General features: G+C 39.6%; 1 protein-coding gene across 2 annotated transcripts in view; it reads left to right on the top strand.

Moving 5' to 3' along the window:
• LOC112249088 (cadherin-8) overlaps positions 1–7,315 on the top strand; it is a 72,506-nt gene extending 65,191 nt beyond the window's left edge. The window contains exons 9-12 of one of the 2 annotated variants that reach the window (XM_024418733.2): positions 1,418–1,539; positions 2,160–2,277; positions 4,900–5,151; positions 5,279–7,315. In XM_024418733.2, coding sequence (XP_024274501.2) covers positions 1,418–1,539; positions 2,160–2,277; positions 4,900–5,151; positions 5,279–5,760 — 974 coding nt within the window. In that variant the 3' untranslated portion in view covers positions 5,761–7,315. Of the gene's footprint in view, positions 1–1,417; positions 1,540–2,159; positions 2,278–4,899; positions 5,152–5,272 lie in introns of both variants that reach the window. The other variant, XM_024418732.2, reaches the window with a different exon arrangement.
• Positions 7,316–20,923: the final 13,608 nt, after the last annotated feature.

Genomic DNA, 20,923 nt, shown 5'->3' with positions numbered 1-20,923 from the left:
AGTACTACAAACAACTCAAACCGTGTGTAAAACTATATTTGCATACAGATTGTTTCAGGGGGACTGTATGTTGCGATAAAATGTCATGTACACCTTGAAGCTATTGAATGAGAAATGTACAATACTTGTAACTTGCTCTCCCTCACCTTTCATAATCAAAGTGAAACACACTAATTGCCACAACCATTTTTTTTTAAATGCTGTAGAGCATACATTCGTAGCATGTTATTGTAAATGCAATGTGTCTCTGTTGATATTCATGCTAGCTTTGTCAAGCCTGGTCTTATACATCTCACTGTGCTTTTCATGACTTTTGCTAAACTGACTGTGACTCAAGACAGCAGAATCACTGAACACACTTAATAGAAATTTACCAAAATAAATATGTCTGTTTACTATTCTTTGTGGATTGGAGGCAAGCAGGAATCCTCTCTGGCGTGAAGAGGAAGAATTGCATTCCCAGTCCAATTCCGTTGTCATTTGCCACCCAAACGGTGTGGCGTTCTGCTGCTTGCACCAGTTGACATCTGACTAATCAGATGGCAATGCTTGCTTGTGGTGGAGTGAAAGTCACATTAACAGAGCACAAGGAAAACGTGGACACTTCTTTTTTTTTCCCACTCTGTCCATCCATCACCTTCTAGCAAACTGTCTATTTTAGTTTCTCTCTGTTTCCCACTCTTTTTCTCCTCTCTTATGCTCACCTCTGGGCATTTTGTCCTGAAGCATTCTTAAAATTAAGTGTAGAATCCTCCACTTACTGCAGTATTATGTGAGTGAGCTAAGGGGTGCTTATATCACAACCTTGTATCTCACAACCATATATCAAAAACATTTTCTGTTTTTTTTTATGTGACAATATGCATCATGTACATCATTGTTTTGAATGTTAGCTATCAGTATGGTCTCACAAACATACAAAGAAAGGAAAGGTGTCAACATCTAGAGCGACATCTATTGCTCTATGGACCAAATTAATAGCTCCAAGTTAGTGGTTGCAACACTTAAATACAATAATTTAACTCAAAAGGGACTGTCAATTACAGGCGATGAATAATCCCAATAAAAATCTAATCTAATTAAATGGCCCTTTATTATCTTTTTAGACTTCTGCTGCCGTTGATTCATTAATATGTATTTTTTTAACCCTCATGCATAAAACATGAGCGTGTTCAGGGGATTTCAAAAGCACTTTGAATGTGATTTTTTTTTCTCACCACTCCTGTTTTGCATTCTTGATATCAGCTAAAACTCAGATTGATGTGGCTTCTCATCTGTCTTTATCAGCCTAGGGAATTAAATAAAATAACAGAAAAAAATGTATCTGGGTCATGAAATTTACCTGGTATTTAATTTCCCGCTGTACAGTATCCAATGTTATTGTATTCATTGTCTGATGTTGGGTTTTGTTTATCAGGAAACCACAGCCAGATATCACGGGCTATCGTGGCCATCCGAGTGCTGGACATAAATGACAACGCCCCAGAGTTTGCGACGGAATACGAGGCTTTCCTGTGTGAAAATGGCAAACCTGGCCAGGTACGGGGCATTCATCAAGGCTGTCATTGTTGTCTCCCCCTGCATCTCCTCAGTAATGATCACCCATGGTGAATTATAGCCTATTTATTTCAATGGGAAAGTACAGAGGCAGGAGTGTGGCCTTTCTCTGAGACTCCTCCCCTGACACAACACACAGAGACTGAGGGAAAATGAGAGCAGTCAGCATTGATCAGAGTGAATCATAATTCAGAGTTGTCTTTCATGTCCTCCTCCAGATGGCACAATGGATCTCTTGCCAAAATTCTGCACAAGTGCTTTGCATTCTCCTTCACATCAATCCTATTCATTCAGACAACTACAATAAAATAAAAAAACACCAATGACCAAGATAGCTGAATTTTCGTTTCTAATCAATCACAGACATACAGCTTGATAAGAACTATGATGGCAGATAAATAGATGAACCCAGGAACCAAAAGTGTGCCAGATGAGACAGCACCACATATAACAATTTCAAATTCCTGGAATGAATGGAGGATATTTTTCATTTTCTCTGAGCCAATGTCACGGTCAGGCTTTTCGTGATGGCAAAAATAAAGTAATGGATGACCTCTCTCTCTAATGGCATTGGGCTCCTCTCTTTCTGTCTGTTTCTACAGGTGATACAGACGGTCAGTGCCGTCGACAAGGATGACCCAATACAGGGACACTACTTTGAATACCGCCTCATCCCAGAGATGCTAAACAATCCTAATTTCACAATAAAAAACAATGGAGGTAAGGACAGAACGTGAGAGAGAATGACAAAAAAATGTCTTCTATCCTTCGGCATATTAGTCCAATCGAAGATTAAATCTGGTTGGAATACCGTACCCAGGAGTTAGCAGATGCGCAATAGCCTGGTCATCAGCTACTTTTACTCCCCAGTGGATTTTGAAAGAAAGTCAATTAGTTGAATCCAAATAGTATGCGGGTAGTCTTGCAGCTCAATGTAGGGTGACTTCCTGAGAGCTGTTGCCGCATGGCAGATGGCACTACATTTGTTTGCTAAATACGGTGATTGGTTTAGCAGGCTTTCTGGTCTACTTTCTCCCCCTCCCCTGCTCTTTTCCATTACTCTCACTGAAGAGCCCACGCTCATCCTGATGTTGTTGCGTAATGTTTTCAAAGAGCTTGGGGCGAAGAATCTTCATCTGGTTCTGTCCGTCTGTTTTGATGCGAAGGCTGCAGGCAAGAGGAACTGCTGTGTCTAGTTGTTAGTAAAAGGAAAATATAGAATCAGGACATTAAATGCACCAGCCTCTTTATCTAAATGGAAACCTGCCACCATGGAAACAGGTGTATTAGGAGACAAATAGGATACGTTCCTGAATCTAGAGGAATTAAACCATAGGCAACAAAAAAAAAACATAGGCAACATCGAAGCAATATTTTCACATCTAGATATCATTAAGATATGAATTAAACTGCTACGAACTAATACAAATATATACTTATCACTAACAGTAGAGACAGGTTTTTACAAATTTGACATTCACATTTTCTCAGCAAAAATGGGATAGTTTAAGAAATCACTGTTCTTGTTAAAGTCTACACCTAGCTGTTATGAACTGTCAGTATTCTACATGAGAAATATAAGCACAGCACGTGTATGACTATTTCCGTCTGCATACTGCAGGCAGAGCCACTCCAGCGAAGAGTAGTAGACCTTCTGAACCTGTGTGTGCTGGTTTGTTTGTGATGATGACTCTAATTGCAGTGAATGTGCTGTGGAGAGGATAGGGTTAGCCAGGGCTAGGGAACAGGGTCAGCCAGCTAGGATATGCTACTGTACACAAGCTGTTTAGGCTTTAACCTCATAGTCTTAAGTTAAAATACCTCTGAGAAACTTTCAGGTATATATTGTGATCAATGTAATACTGCTGTATTGATTGCACTAACGATTGACACGATAGGAACCAGCATTTTACCAGATGCTCTTATCTAAAGCGACTTACAATAGTGAGTGCAAACATAATTATATTTTTTGTACTGGTCTCCTGTGGGAATTGAACCCAAAACCCTGGCGTTGTAAGTGAAATGCTCTACCAACAGACGTACGCTGAGTCTACAAAACAAGACAGATTGACCAGGTGAAAACTATGATCCCTTATTGATGTCACCTGTTAAATCCACTTCAATCAGTGTCAATGAAGGGGAAGAGAGAGGTTAAATAAGGATTTTTAAGCCTTGAGACATTTGAGACGTGGACTGTGTGTGTGTGCCATTCAGAAGGTGAATAGGGAAGACAAAAGATTGAAGTGCCTTTGAATGGGGTATGGTAGTAGATACCAGGTGCACCGGTTTGAGTGTGTAAAGAACTGCCACGCTGCTGGGTTTTTTCATGCTCAATAGTTTCCTGTGTGTATCAAGAATGGTCCACCACCCAAAGGACATCCAGCCAACTTGACACGACTGTGGGATGCATTGGAGTCAACATGGACCAGCATCCCCGTGGAATGCTTTTGACATCTTGTAGTCCATACCCCGACACATTGAGGATGTTCTGAGGGCAAAGGGTGTGCAATATTAGGAAGGTGTTCTTAGTGTTTTCTACACTCTCTGTATACTGACTTACTGTATAGTGGACTACTGTTGACCAGAGCCACATAGGGTTCAGCACATGTTGAATCAATATTATCATTTTTTTCACACTTTTGGTATGAAGATGCTACAATGTAATGGACAACATGTTTCCTTTAGGCTTTATTGCTAATGTTTCACGTTTCTCTGCCATGCATGCTCAGACAGAGGGTAGACAATTGAACTTACCTTATTCATTTCCCATGTGAAGTGTTCTAAAAACACGTTTTCATGTGATCACGTGATCTCATGTGAAGTTAATGTGATAACATGTGACAAGAAACACATTTTCTACTACACCGGCTTGAGTAGACTCTAACAGGAATAAAGGTGTTTGACAATATGCGTGTGAGTGGATATGATTAGCTAGATAATGAACACAGAGCTCACAGAAGTGTCATCAAAGAGCCCCTGGCACCGCTCAGCGTTGCCTTGTACCATCTTCTAAGTCAGTGTCGCACTCACGTCGCTTCATTTCCACATCTTAGTGAGGGTATGACAAAATAGGGTTCAATCTCTTACAGAGTTCTGCTATTGGAATATGTTGAGGAGGAAGGTGACTGAAAGCCATCAACAGAATATAAATCTGAGACCACAAACCACTTGGCAGCCAGTGCAACTGCTGTTTTTCTAGTGTCATCACCTCAACCTCATTTCATTTTTTATTTTTTTACTGGATGGCAAAACATTTTGGTTTGTCACTCTACGAAAAAACATGCTCTTACTCAGCAGAAGCTAGTTTTTATTTATTTTTACAACTACTTTCTCTCCCCACAGACAACTCCATCAGTGTTTTAGCCAAGCATGACACCTTCCGGCGCCAGAAACAGGAGATGTATTTCCTGCCCATAATTGTGACTGACAATGGAAATCCTCCAATGAGCAGCACTAACACGTTGACCATCCGGGTGTGTGGATGCAGCAGGGAGGGAATAGTCCAGTCATGCAACGTGGAGGCCTATGTCCTACCCATTGGCCTCAGCATGGGAGCTTTGATTGCCATTCTGGCCTGCATAATACTACTTTTAGGTAAGATAATACTGATACTTAATGCAATTTGATTACATCTGAAAAATAGACATGTAACAAAAATCTACAAACTCTGTCTCTGTGAGAGCACATGACTTTGACATGTCCTCTTTTTCGGCAGTTATAGTGGTGCTGTTTGTGACGCTGAGAAGACACAAGAACAAGCCACTTATCATCAAAGATGACGAAGATGTGAGGGAGAACATCATCCGGTATGACGATGAGGGGGGTGGAGAAGAAGACACTGAGGCCTTCGACATTGCCACACTGCAGAACCCTGATGGAATCAATGGTTACCTGCCCCGCAAGGATATCAAGCCAGACCTGCAGTTCATGCCAAGGCAGAGTGGTGGCCCTAACGGTGTGGACGTGGATGAGTTCATCAATGTCAGACTCCACGAGGCGGACAACGACCCCACAGCCCCTCCCTACGACTCAATTCAGATCTATGGCTATGAGGGCCGGGGCTCCATTGCTGGGTCTCTGAGCTCCCTCGAGACTGCGTCCTCAGACTCAGACCAGAACTATGACTACCTCAGAGAGTGGGGTCCGCGTTTCAGAAGACTTGGGGAGCTCTACTCAGTGGGTGAAAGTGATAAGGAGACTTGACCTTTGATCAGCAGATACCCTTTGATTTTGTCCACATACTTGTGTATTATGCTAGGGTTTGCCGGCTTATAGAAACAGCTGTTTAAAAAAGGGGGCCACCTTTTGTACTCTTAGAGTGAAGTATAGCGTTCATCATCTATCACGTTAAGCGCTTTGTATTGTTGAGCCAAACTTAACAATGTCGATATATTAGGAGGTCTAGGATTCTTGTGGAGTGTAATTTAGATTCCGTTGTGGAGTGTCTAGCAGTATTTTGGGTATGTGTCATTCTCTGTGACTGCCAGAAGCATAAAGACCTGGATTCTTGGTGGTTGCCTGATGAAAGAATAGAGGGATTGTGTGACGTTCTACAGCCTTCTTGGGATTCAACCACAGAACAATTGTACTACTGAGTGGCCCTCATCTCAGATCTCTACCCACCACCCAGATAATCAGAGATAAAATAGGAAACTAAAAGAAAAAGCAATATTTGGTCTACAATACAATGTTGAATGTATGTATGATTTGAAAAAGCAAAATGAGAACCACTACAATATTGGCTTTAAAATGAATTTGTTTAGATATCATTTGATACCAGGTGGCCACATTTATAAATGTCTGTCTGAGCCAGACAGCTTGCTTTATACAACTATTTGTATTTACACGCTCCAAGTGTGGTTTGCAAATATTATTAGCCTATAAAAGACTAAAGCGAAAGACAAAAAAAGAGAAATGTAGAAACTTTGAGGCCTTCTTTTTACAGAAGCAAGCATTAAATGCAATTGTATTCAAATGTTTTCGAAAATGATCGTCTTGATTCTTCATTATCGTTGTATGATTCGTTTTTTATATATCTGTTCTTATTTGCGTTTGTTTCTGTGCTTCAGGTTATAAGTGAGTGAGAGTTTAGAATGATCCCTTTTCTCAACTGTTCTTTCCACCGCTGAAGCTATTTCATCACAGCTGAACTTGTTGTTTAGATATTGCTGTTAATAAAGTATACAGAGAACAGGAATTACTGAAAAGTAAAAGATTGGATGGAAAGGGAACTTTTACACATACAAAATGTATACTGTTTATCATTATTCTGTATACAGAGTTACCAGTGACCATTTAAGCACAATAGCTGGGATAATTTAATTGATGTGAATATTCGACCCCTCAATTTTCAATTTCATTTAGGAACCACTGGTAACAAAACCCATAAAAATAAAATACAGGCTCTTGCATATTGTGCTACACTGTATATTATTAGACAAAAAATACATGTACATAGTTACTGATAATATCCGTAGCTTTCATTGAGGTGGTAGGTTTTGTCTATGCACGTTAGCTCTTGCACATGAGAATCTAAAATGGCACTACAGCTGCGTGCATACTCAATTTGTACTGATACAGTATATGGCAGTTCTCAGTAGACTTAACAATATATATGAAATAGTGTTACATGCAGATCATATTTTCTACTGTGCTTTAATGCTTATAAATGTGTATGTTTAATTATTCACTCCCTGTAATGTAATCTAAGATACCCTGTATTGTTTCCTACTTTGTGAAATATATTTTTATAAATATTGCTGAATGAGTTTGCCTTTCTTTAGCAGCTAAAATGTTTGGAATAAGAGAGATTTGCATAGTTCCTACTTGAATTGTCTATGTTCCTCATTGTGCATCAGTAAGTACCTATATCAACAAGTCACATATCTTATAATTAGAAATTATTTATTTGGTAGTTGATGCAATGAATGGTTTTGAAACCTACAGTCAGGGAAATTATTGGAACCCTTGATAAAGATGAGTCCAGAAGCCCCGAAGCCCTTAGTATCTTGTTCAAGCAACTTAGTATCTCACTGGAATGACTAAATTGTTATTGTCTAATTAGGCCCCATTTGTGACTGACCGGCTCAAATCGGTCTTACATTTGAAATTGTGTTTCATACATTGGATAAGGTAGAGACTCAGAGCAACAAAATGGTATATCATACACTGTATTTGAGGAACAATGGGCAAGTAATTCTGCTTTGAAAGTTGATAAACTTGTAAACTCATTTTTCAGAAAATGGCCGTTGAATGTTTTGGTACTGTATCTACTGGAGAGCTCTCATTTGTCTACACTTATTCAGCATTGTTCACACCCTCTTAAGTCAGCCCAATCCATCTCTTTAAGGATTCACATCTAACTAAGATCATGTGCTAAACAGTGAGTAGTGTAGTAAAGATGAAGACTAAAAGTGGTAAAAGTAGTAGCCTACAATCAGGAAAAAATCGAGGTAAACAGAAAGTGTCCAGATACAAATATTGTTTAAATGTTAGATGCCACTTACCCAGACACACTTGTCTAAAATGATGGGTCATGTGAAAGGAATGCTATAACCCCCAGCCACATCTTGCTAAGTATGGGTCTCTGCAGAAGGTGAAAACGATACAGCCATATGGTTACTTGCATAGTAGCTATATCAGAAATAGATAGTGTCAATATAAATAAAATAATACACAGTATGTACAAGAACAATAACAATATTGGTGATAGATATACACTGAAAAAATCTATGTCCTTAATCAGTATAAAGGAGGAAATGTTGCTCACTTGTTGAGCAAAATCAAAGCTATAATGCATCCTGATGTCTTTGCTTGCTAGTTCAGTAGGGGCCCCCAGAGACAACTGCAGGTCTTCACAGGTGGTCTTGCAGTCAGCAACCATCTTCCGGTAGACAGACCGCTCACTCTGAACAAGCAGGAGATGCTGCTCTTGCTTCTTCAGCTTGGCTGACTTAACAGCTTCTGGCAGAATGGCAGATCTGAAGACCTGATAGTTGTTCCTCTGGCACTGCTAGCACAGGTCTGTCCTGGGCTTAGTGCTTGAGATCTGGGGCAGCAATTTTCCCCACAGATTCCTGAAGGAAGACAGCACGACTACACATACCTCTGGAAAATACAGAAATAATGTGAAATCAATAAAAGTAGTGCCAATCATGATGTAGGTCAATTAAATAATCAAAATGTGTTGTTTATGCTTTACATACCAAGTGTTGTCATCGATTCCTTGTAGAGGCACCACACTGCTGCTTTTGTCACATGGGATGGCAGCAGCTTTCCACCAAAGTGTTTGTGTACTGGGTGTCGTCCTGGTAACACTATTTCATTATCCTCTGCATAGTTGTTGATGAAGTTAACCACTTGCTGCAAGTCCTCATGCTTCAGGTGTAACCTGCGCTTGCTTGGGCCAGCTCATTTTGATGGGAGGCATTAGACCATTCTCCTTGTGTCATGAACTGGCTCGCAATCCGTAACAAAGAGGGAGACAACGTGGAGATCAAGGAATAACACAAATATATTTATTTTAAAAAGTAAACTATATACAATTAAAACATCTTAGGGCTAGGCCCCTTTTTTCTCCACTTCCTGTCTGAATGACGTGCCCAAAGTAAACTGCCTGTAGCCCAGGCCCTGAAGCCAGGATATGCATATAATTGGAACCATTGGAAAGAAAACACTTTGAAGAAATGTTAAAATAATGTAGGAGAATATAACACAAATGATATGGTAGGATAATATCTGAAGAAAAACCAACCAATTGTTTTTTTTGGAGAGGCCATACTCTTAGAAGAGTAAGGTCATATTGAAAATTAGCTCTCTGGATGCCATTCCTATGGCTTCCCACGGGTTGTCAGCAATCTATGTTAATTAAACAAATATGTTTTTCAATTAGACTGAACAGATGTTCTTTATGTATACCCTCTCACCACTCATTTCTCTTCAAAGAAAGTGAACCCAACAACATTCTGTCTCGGAAAGTTACCTACTCATGTAAAAAGGTTTCTCATGGAATGAATAGGCCTTGATTATATTAATTAAATTGAATTCCATTGTATAACTGTGTGTTATATAGTAATAATAGTCTGTCCCTCATTGTGTTAACAAACAAAAGAAAGGCTTAGAGGCATTGCAATTTTCCCTTTTTTACTCACATCTTCTTAAACAGACAGATTTATTTTGAGAATCAGCTTCTCTCGTGGTTAATCCTGCTGAAAGATTAGAGTTCAATCTTATCTGATATTGTAACGACTCTTCATGAATAACAAAATAACTTGATCTTGTCGATTACTGACTGTGCTTGAATTAATTTATATATTGTTACACAGAAAGAGAGTGGGGGGATCATTTATTCCTGTCTTTATTTATTTGAATCCCATATACTTCATGGGCAGTTAGAAATGTGGATATACTGTAGAAGTTCACCATTAACACTTGTGTGGTGTTCATGTTTTTGTTATTCACCCAATGTTCGCGGGTCTGATGGACCCACAAATTATTGTGTTTTTAAAAACAATACAGCCATAACAATTTACTTAGATGTGGACTTATATCAATTACAAGCAATATAGGCAGCATACATTGTTAATATTTGCCATTTTCCTCTGCTAGATCACATTTATCAATACAAGTGCTATTAGTATTTTCGGATAGAATGTGATTTTAAAACAAAAGAAGAGTGAGAGAGGAGAAGGCTTTAACTTGGAAACTGTAACTACGTTGCCAAAAGTGCTGCCTTTAAAACAAAAATCAATTCATGGGTGGAATAAATCATGTTTATCTTGAACAAATATAAATTAAACAAGGTTTTCATCACAACTGATATTTATTGCTTTGAATTGAACAAATTGGGAGGACAAATTTTACATACAGCCCTAGAACATGCCCTAGAACACACACGCATGCAACAACATCACTCACACGTACTTCGGGTGTTGGAGTTGTTGGTTCTGTGGGTCGGGCGGATAGGGCACCAGCATCCTCCTCCTGAATCCTTCTCACGATGGCTGCGGAAGCTGGGGTCTCGACAAAGAGCCTTCTCCTCTGTAGCTTCCCTCAGTTCCAATCTAGGTTCAATGCCATCCAGATGACTAATGTGTTGTACTCGAGATGTCCAAGATATTGAAGAATATCACAAGTGACCAGCGTAGGGTTCTTCTTTTGCAGCTATAGCCAGTCACCAGCTTGTCTAAATTGTCCACCCCTCCTTTTGTGGCATTGTAATCCATTATGATTTCTGGTTTTTGATGTTTCTGGTCACAGATTCTCCCATCCCTATATAGAGTACTCATGAGTACCACATTTTTGCTTTTCTTTGGCACGTAGGACACTAGGGACGTGTCTACACAAACTTAGAGGAATAGGCCTGTTCCATGTATTCAACAGCTGAGGTGGGACTCTGACTTTTTTTGTACTGTTCCTACCATCGTCAGCTTCCTCTTGAGGAGCTCCTGTCCCAGCTTGTGCGAAGAAAAAAAGTTATCGCATGTGATGTTGTTGCCACAGTCCCTGTGTCACGTCCAGGACAACCCGCATCCCGTGGTTCTTCTCAGGGGCTCCTCCATCTGGCTGCCCTGTATACACTTGCAAGTTCCACGTATATGATGAAGCAGCATCACAGGCAGCCCAAATCTTGATTCTATATTTAGCCTGTGAAGACGGTATGTACAGCCTGAAGGGGCAGTGGCCCCTAAATGTCATAAACTGCTCACCAACAGTAACGCTGGGCTCAGGGTTGTAAAACAGGGGAAAGCCGTCCACCCACTTGTACAACACTGACCCGATTGCAGCTAGCTTGTCTCTCTGCCGCCAATCTGGTCTGGGGTCTCGGATATCGAAGCGGATAATCCTGGAAATAATGTGGACATTTTTCAGAGACATTTTTGCATGGAAAAGTTCTCTGCCAGTTTCTGCATCCCACAGGAATTCTATGGATTCCCCAATAGATCTGAGAACACCAGCAAGGATAAGAACCCCAATGTTTGCATGTAAATTAGTTTGGTCCATCGCCTTCCATCTCCCTCAAAAAACACACCTTCCCACCAAATTAGTGCAGTCCAGAATGATTTTCTGGATGGTGTCTGGGATGAACAGTTCAAAAGAAGACTTTATAACATGACTAACCGCCATCCGCGTCGGCCCTGGTTGCATCCTTATCACATTGGCAGCCATTCCTTGGGGAAGAAGACCATTCAATTTCACAATTTTTTGACATCCATATTGCTCCTCCTGTAGGCTGCTGATGGGCTGGTTGTTGACGGGCTGGTCCTGGGGCTGGCTGAGGGTCAATCTCATCTTCTTCTTCTAACTCACTGTCAGACTCCGAGTTGATAGAGACATGATCCTCATACTCGGAAAATTCAAAGTGGAAGACGCTCCATCCACACTAGCTTCTCTCTCTGCAGAAAATAGTTCTAACGCCCTCTGAGCAAAGATTATTTTTGCCATACTGATTGATTATGGTAAGGAGCCACACATGCAAAAGCTTTTTATTTATTGTGTCCCTCCCCCAATTTGCACGTGACTGGGGTAGAGTGTGGGAAAACACTGAATTGTTCTACAATGTATCAAAATAATGTATCTAAGTAATGTATTGTAATAGCATTGTGCAGGATCCGCAAGACCTTGTGTAGTTTCACACAATACAAAGGGTAAAGAGTTGCGAGAAAAGCTGTAGACAGGCAGACAGGCAGAGAGACAAACAGGTTATTGGTGCTATGTTGAAACAGCAAGCCCAGGGAGGAGGAAGACAGAGTGAATGCATGCAGCAAACCTTTTTGTTTAATTTTTACTTGTTTTCACCTACACACACACTTTTCCACACTTTTATTACCCTTAGGTCCAGTGGACCCGAACACCACATATGTAATGTACATGTGTAGTGGGGTCCACATTGTGCACTCAATGAAATTGTGTTCTTTTACATGCATTTTTCCCAACTGCATATTGCAATACTAGTATACTTTACAGGAAATTATACTGAACAAAAATATAAACGCAACATGTAAAGTGTTGGTCCCATGTTTCATGAGTTGAAATAAAAGATCACAGAAATGTTCCATATGCACAAAAAGCTTATTTCTCTCAAATTTTATGCACACTGACTGCAGGAATGTCCACCAGAGCTTTTGCCAGAAAATGCAATGTTCATTTCTCTACCATAAGCTGCTTCTAACGTAATTTTAGAGAATTTGGCAGTACGTCCAACCGGTTTCACAATCGCAGAGCACAAGTAACCTTGCCAGCCCAGAACCTCCACATCCGGCTTCTTCACCTGCGTGATCGTCTGAGACCGGCTGATGAAACTGAGGAGTATTTCTGTCTAAAAAAGCAATTTTGTTGGGAAAAACTCATTTTGATTGGCAGGTCCTGGCTCCCCAGTGAGCGAGTCTGGCTCCCAAGTGGGTTGGCCAATGCCTTCCCAGGCCCTCCCATGGCTTCGCCCCTGCACAGTCATGTGAAATCCATAGATTAGGGCCTAATGAATTTGTTTCAATTGACTGATTTCTTTGTATGATCTGTAACTCAGTAAAATATTTGAAATTGTTGCATTCTGTGTTTATATTTTTGTTCAGTTTATTTAGAAAGGAGGTTTGCCTCCTTGATTCATATTTCTTAAAGTTTTGACATACTCCGCAAGAAAAGTGAATCCAACATGTGTGACCCCGGCAGACCAACCGGCTCATTTGCAGTCACGGTTCATGAAGTCCCAGTTCCTCCAGTCACAGTTATGTTTTTTTTCTGCAGGTCTGACACAGGCTGCTTAACTAAACAGCAAATCTAATTATCTTCCCACTTTTGTCACGTAATGGAAGTGCCCCTCTGGTGACAACCTTGCACATGTTCTCTACTGAGTTTAAATACTGTCTCGTGGCTCCTGATGGTGTGGGGAAACTGTAACTACGTTGCCAAAAGTGCTGCCTTCTATCATTAAAACCTGCAACACATGCAAATGTAAGAATATGTTAGTCTGCAGCTTAATTATATAGTCTGTTTTTGCATTTTGTTTTGCTTTATCTGTCTTCATGACCTTTGTCATGACTCTTCTGTCTGACTGTCCATAAACCACATTTATACTGATATTATCATTACCATCACTACCATTCTTTCTATCCCCGGTTTCTTTACACTTGGCATTATAATGACCAGAATGCCTCATAGCCCAACTGGGGAAGGTGATATTACTAGATCCTGCCTACTGTGACCGGATTTCACCGGATGTGGGCACAGATCCAATCACAGGATGGATGTTATTACTAAATATGAAAAGGCTCATTCATAGTCAGTGCAGTCACAGCAGACACCTAGGCCAGTGCTGTAATGTGGTTTCATGTTAAGCAGTTAATTAGTGTTTACAATATATAGACGTCTCACAACATCAAAAAAATACTGTTTGTAGTAGTTGGTTGCTACGTCTTCAAATGCCAAGACTAAGTTTAAATTGACCACATTATAATTGTAGCATTCATTATATGATTAAGAGCATTTTACCTTTCGTCACGGTCAATTTTAATTTATTATTTAATGTGAATGTTTTGATTGAATCTATTTTTAAGAGCAGGGTTGTGGTTATTGGTAATGCCGTAATATAGTGGGGCTGATCATGCACTGTGGAGTGCGAAATTGACCCACTCGTGTAATTAGCATTAATTAGCACCTCTGTTGGCAGGTAGCACGGCTGAACCTGGATGTCCTGTAGTTTGGACTGTGCACTGCTGTCACTTCTACAGTGAGCCACATGAAAACTATCTGGCTACTTTGGCTGCAGTGGCTTTTCTCTGCGAGAGCCAGTATCAGTGACCGTATCAGTATCAGTGATACCCGTAAATAAAGCAAATGTACATTTGCATCACAGTTTCTTCAAACCTCTTTGTTCTTTGTGCCCTTTCGTCAATGTTCACTTTGCACTTGAGTACAAAGAAGTTTGTTGAACTTGAAGATATTTAAACATTTAATTTCTGTAATACATGTCCTGGACAATCAAATTCTAAGACTTGGGCAGCATTACCAAAAAAAAAAATCTAAATTGGATACGTATCGAAACTTTACAACCTTGGAAGCTGACCAGTGTAATACTTAATACTGGAACATCATCATAGTTGTCCATAATTTAATTATATTGGCACAACATAAGGAAACCGTATCAGTAGACATTTGCAATATCCATGACCTTGTATCTAGCAGTATCAATGCTATAGAGAACAACAAACTTGCTGTTCCAGGTCAGGAAGTTTGGGGTGATGGAATGGCAAAATTGGGTTTATTGCCTTTATTTTCTATCACATACAACTGCATCAGTAAAAAGGTACAGCCAATATCCATATATAGATTTGATGTTATTTTAATGGAAAAAATGTTTTTTTATGGAATATCTACATCGGCAAACAGAGGCCAATTATCAGCAACCATCACTCCTGTGTTCCAATGGCACGTTGTGTTAGCTAATCCAAGTTTATAATTTTAAAAGGCTAATTGATCATTTGAAAACCATTTTGCAATCATGTTAGCACAGCTGAAAACTGTAGTGCTGATGAAAGAAGCAAAAAAACTGGCCTTCTTTTGACAAGTTGAGTATCTGGAGCATCAGCATTTGTTGGTTCGATTACACACTCAAAATGGCCAGATGAAAGAACTTTCTTCTGAAACTCGTCAGTCTATTCTTGTTCTGAGAAATGGGAGGCCCCAGTGCACAACTGAGCAAGAGGACAAGTACATTAAAGTGTCTAGTTTGAGAAACAGATGAATGTGATGATAAAGATATTTAAGCTTTCCACACTTAGAGTAACATATCTAAATCTAGACCCTAATGTACTTGTCCTATTGCTCAGTTGTGAGAGCCAGTTTGCACTGTTCTGTGAAGGGAGGAGTACACAGCTTTGTTCGAGATCTTCAGTGTCTTGGCAATTTCTCGCATGGAATTGCACAAATAAATGCTTCACAGATTTCAAGTAACAGACACATCTCAACATCAACAGTTCAGTGTAGACTGCATGAATCAGGCCTTCATGGTAGAATTTCTGCAAAGAAACCACTACTAAAGGACATAAATAAGAAGAAGTTACTTCCTTGGGCCAAGAAACACGAGAAATGGACATTCGACCGGTGCAAATCTGTCCTTTGGTCTGATGAGTCCAGATATGACATTTTTGCTTTCCAGGTGAAGCTCATTGAGAGAATGCCAAGAGTGTGCAAAGCTGTCATCAAGTTAAAGGGTGGCTACTTTGAAGAATCTCAAATATAAAATATATTTTGATTTGTTTAGCACTTTTTTGGCTACTACATGATTCCACATGTGTTATTTAATGTCTTCACTATCATTCTACAATGTAGAAAATAGTACAGATAAAGAAAAACCCTTGAATGAGTAGGTGTGTTTAAACTTTTGACTGGTACTGTAGATTTAGAGTTAGAAAAAGTTTATCTGCAAGGACATTTACAGGATATTACCCTCCACGACATAACATTCACTCCAAATCAAATCTCCAAACCTACAGCCTGATTTTGGACAAAATTACCTGGGAAGAATTCCTACTTAAAAATATCATTTTTTCCAAGGTCTATACAGCAAATGCTCTGGCAAACCATCGACCAGCAAAAGAAGCACTAGAAACCTGAAATCTCCATCCAACCTAGAATTGAGGTAGTAATGTTTAGTCTGAACCTACTTTTGAACCCAAGAAGAAAAATACATTACAATGATATAATTTACTTTATAAGGTTGACTGCTAAGTTAGGGCTACCAAGTTTGCTAGAACAGAACAGATCTGATCAATTAGCACTGAGGTGTGAAGTGAGAGATGTCAAAGCCCTTGAGTTGTTTGAAATGTTTGGTAAAAGTTTACAGGTAACCTATTAGATAATGTGTAGTCATGTTGGGAGAGTTGGAACCGGTGTTTTTCTGAATCAAACACGCAAAGAAATTTACATTTTGGAGATATAACAATGGAATTTATCAAACAAAATGGACAATTTGTGATGTTTATGGGACATATTGGAGTGCCAACAGAATAAGCTCTTCAAAGGTAAGGCATGAATTATATAGTTATTTCTTATAGTTATTTCTGAGTTTTGTGTAGCGCCTGGCAGGTTGAAATATGATTGTCATGTGTTTGTTTGATGGGGTGCTGTCCTCAGATAATAGCATGGTTAGCTTTTGCCGTAAAGCCTTTTTGAAATCACTGTGGCTGGATTAACAAGAAGTAAAGCTTTGATTTTGTGTATTGCACTTGTGATTGTATGAAAGTTAAATATTTCTAATAATTTAATTTGAATTTGGTGCTCTGCCATTTCCCCGGATGTTGTCAAATCGATCCTGTTAACGGGATTTGATCCCTAAGAGGTTTTAAGGTTGCTGCCCTTATCATCACCAAGCATATCTCTGACCTTAACTTGACTCTCCTCTCTGGGGAGGTTCCTATTGCAGCCACAGTGCATCCTTTATTTAACCTCTCTGGGATATGTGGAACGCTAGCGTCCCACCTGGCCAAAAGCCAGTGAACATGCAGAGCGCCAAATTCAAATAAATTACTATAAAAATCAAACTTTGGTGAAATCACACATGTAAGATACCAAAATAGAGCTACACGTGTTGTGAATCCAGCCAACATGTCAGATTTCAAAAATGCTTTTCGGCGAAAGCAAACAATGCTATTATCTGAGGCTAGCACCACCGTAAACAAAGAGAGAAAACATATTTCAACCCTGCAGGCGCGACACAAGATGCAGAAATAAAAATATAAATCATGCCTTACCTTTGATAAGCTTCTTTTCTTGGCAGTCCAATATGTCCCATAAACATCACAAATTGTCCTTTTGTTCGATTAATTCTGACGATATATATATCCAAAATGTCAATTTATTTGGCACGTTTGATCCAGAAAAACACCGGTTCCAAATTGCGCAATGTGACTACAAAATATCTCAAAAGTTACTTGTAAACTTTGCCAAAACATTTAAAACTACTTTTGTAATACCACTTTAGGTATTTTTTAAAGTAAATAATCGCTAAAATTGAAGAAGGGATGATCTGTGTTCAATACAGGAAGAAAACAAAACTGACGCTACCTTTCTGGTCATGAAAAGACAGTGACCTCAAAAAAAAAATCTGAATGGTTTGTCCTCGGGGTTTCGCCTGCCTCATAAGTTCTGTTATACACAGACACGATTCAAACAGTTTAAGAAACTTCAGAGTGTTTTCTATCCAAATCTAATAATATGCATATCTTATCTTCTGGGGATGAGTAGCAGGCAGTTGAATTTGGCATGCATTTCATCCGGACGTGAAAATACTGCCCCCTGTCACCAAGAAGAACCTGTTGAGGCGAGGGGTCCCCCTACAGGAACTCCACCCCCCCGTTCAGCTGAAAAGGTGGTGCAGGGAATGCAAAAATATTCTTTAGAAATATTTAACCTCCACACATTAACAAGTCCAATACCTCAAATGAAAGATAAACACCTTGTTCATCTACCCAGCGTGTCAGATTTTTAAAATGTTTTACGGCGAAAACACAACATATATTTATGTTAGACCACCACCAAACCAAAGAAAAAACGTAGCCATTTTCCAGCAAAAGATAAAAATCACAAAAGCAGGATAAAAAAAAATCAATCACTAACCTCTTGAAAATCTTCATCAGATGACAGTCATATGACATGTTACACAGTACATCTATGTTTTGTTCGATAATATGCATTTTATATCCATAAATCTTGGTTTACATTGACGCCATGTTCAGAAAATCCTCCAAAATATCCGGAGGAATTATAGAAAGCTACGCCAGATAACAGAAATACTCATCATAAACTTTGACTAAAGATACATGTTCTACATATAATTAAAGATACACTGGTTCTTAATGCAACCGCTGTGTCACATTTTTTAAAAACGTTTTGGAAAAAGCCTAACATTGCAATAATCTGAGACGGCGCTCAGACGTAGCAATATTTCTCTGCCATGTTGGAGTCAACAGAAATACAGATTTTGATGCAGTTCACTATGGGCACGCAATTCATCCAAAGTGGAAATACTGCCCCCTATCTGTAAGTGGTTTTAACCTTGTTCTGAACACCTCCAAAACAAAAGTCATATGGTTTGTTTAAGAAGAATACCCCTCTCCCCACCGGTGTGATTACTACCTCTGAGGGTTTAGAGATTGAGGTAGTCACCTCATACAACTACTTTTGAGTATGGCTACACGGTGCACTGTCCTTCTCTTAGCAAATATCAAAGCTTCAGGCTAAGGTTAAATCTAGACTTGGTTTCCTCTATCATAATCACTCCTCTTCCACCCCAGCAGCCTAACTAACCATGATTCAGATGACCATCCTACCCATGTTAGATTACGGAGATTTCATTTATAGATCGGCAGGTAAGGGTGCTCTCGAGCGGCAATATGTTCTTTACCATTCAGCCATCAGATTTGCCACCAATGCTCCTTATAGGATACATCACTGCACTCTATACTCCTCTGTAAACTGGTCATCTCTGTATACCCGTTGCAAGAACCACTTTTGGATGCTTATTTTTAAACCTTATTAATAAGGCCTCACTCCCCCCTATCTGAGATACCTACTGCAGCCCCAATCCTCCACATACAACACCCGTTCTGCCAGTCACATTCTGTTAAAGGTCCCCAAAGCACATACATCCCTGGGTCACTTGTCTTTTCAGTTCGCTGCAGCTAGCGACTGGAACTAGCTGCAAAAAACTTTCAAACTGGACAGTTTCTTGCAATCTCTTCATTCAAAGACTCATTCATGGACACTCTTACTGACAGTTGTGGCTGCTTTGCCTGAGGTATTGTTATCTCTACCTTCTTGCCCTTTATGCTGTTGTCTTTGTGCAATAATGGTTGTACCATGTTTTGTGCTGCTACCATGTTGTGCTGCTGCCATGTTGTAGCTACCATGTTGTTGTCATATTGTGTTGCTACTATTTAAAAAAATGTATTTCTTTATTTCACCTTTATTTAACCAGGTAGGCCAGTTGATAACAAGTTCTCATTTACAACTGCGACCTGGCCAAGATAAAGCGAAGCAGTGCGACAAAAACAACAACACAGAGTTACACATGGGGTAAACAAACATACATTCAATAACACATTAGAAAAATCTGTATACAGTGTGTGCAAATGAAGTAAAGAGGTAAGGCAATAAATAGCCAATAGTGGCAAAGTAATTACAATTTAGCAATGTACACTGGAGTGATATGTGCAGATGAGGATGTGCAAGTAGAAATACTGGTGTGCAAAAGAGCATAAAAACAAAAACAAATATGGGAATGAGGTAGGTAGTTGGTTGGATGAGCTACTTACAGATGGGCTATGTACAGCTGCAGCGATCGGTAATCTGCTCTGACAGCTGACATTTAAAGTTAGTGAGGGAGATATAAGTCTCCAACTTCAGTGATTTTTGCAATTCGTTCCAGTCATTGTTCCAGAGAACTGGAAAAAAAGGCGGCCAAAAGAAGTGTTGGCTTTGGGGATGACCAGTGAAATATACCTGCCCGAGAGCGTGCTACGGGTCAAATCAAATCAAATTTATTTGTCACATACACATGGTTAGCAGATGTTAATGCGAGTGTAGCAAAATGCTTGTGCTTCTAGTTCCGACAATGCAGTAATAATCAACTAGTAATCTAACCTAACAATTCCAAAACTACTACCTTATACACACAAGTGTAAAGGGATAAAGAATATGTACATAAAGATATATGAATGAGTGATGGTACAGAACGGCATAGGCAAGATGCAGTAGATGGTATAGAGTACAGTATATACATATGAGATGAGTAATGTAGGGTATGTAAACAAAGTGGCATAGTTTAAAGTGGCTAGTTATACATGTATTACATAAAGATGCAGTAGATTATATAGAGTACAGTATATACAGTGGGGAGAACAAGTATTTGATACACTGCCGATTTTGCAGGTTTTCCTACTTACAAAGCATGTAGAGGTCTGCAATTTTTATCATAAGTACACTTCAACTGTGAGAGACGGAATCTAAAACAAAAATCCAGAAAATCACATTGTATGATTTTTAAGTAATTAATTTGCAAGTATTTGATCACCTACCAACCAGTAAGAATTCCGGCTCTCACAGACCTGTAAGTTTTTCTTTAAGAAGCCCTCCTGTTCTCCACTCATTACCTGTATTAACTGCACCTGTTTGAACTTGTTTCCTGTATAAAAGACTCCTGTCCACACACTCAGTCAAACAGACTCCAACCTCTCCACAATGGCCAAGACTAGAGAGCTGTGTAAGGACATCAGGGATAAATTGTAGACCTGCACAAGGCTGGGATGGGCTACAGGACAATAGGCAAGCAGCTTGGTGAGAAGGCAACAACTGTTGGCGCAATTATTAGGAA

This window comes from Oncorhynchus tshawytscha, linkage group LG04 (genome assembly GCF_018296145.1).
Source record: "Oncorhynchus tshawytscha isolate Ot180627B linkage group LG04, Otsh_v2.0, whole genome shotgun sequence".
Lineage (NCBI taxonomy): Eukaryota > Metazoa > Chordata > Actinopteri > Salmoniformes > Salmonidae > Oncorhynchus > Oncorhynchus tshawytscha.
Note: the sequence above shows the minus strand (reverse complement) of the source record. Positions and strands in the feature narration are given on the sequence as shown.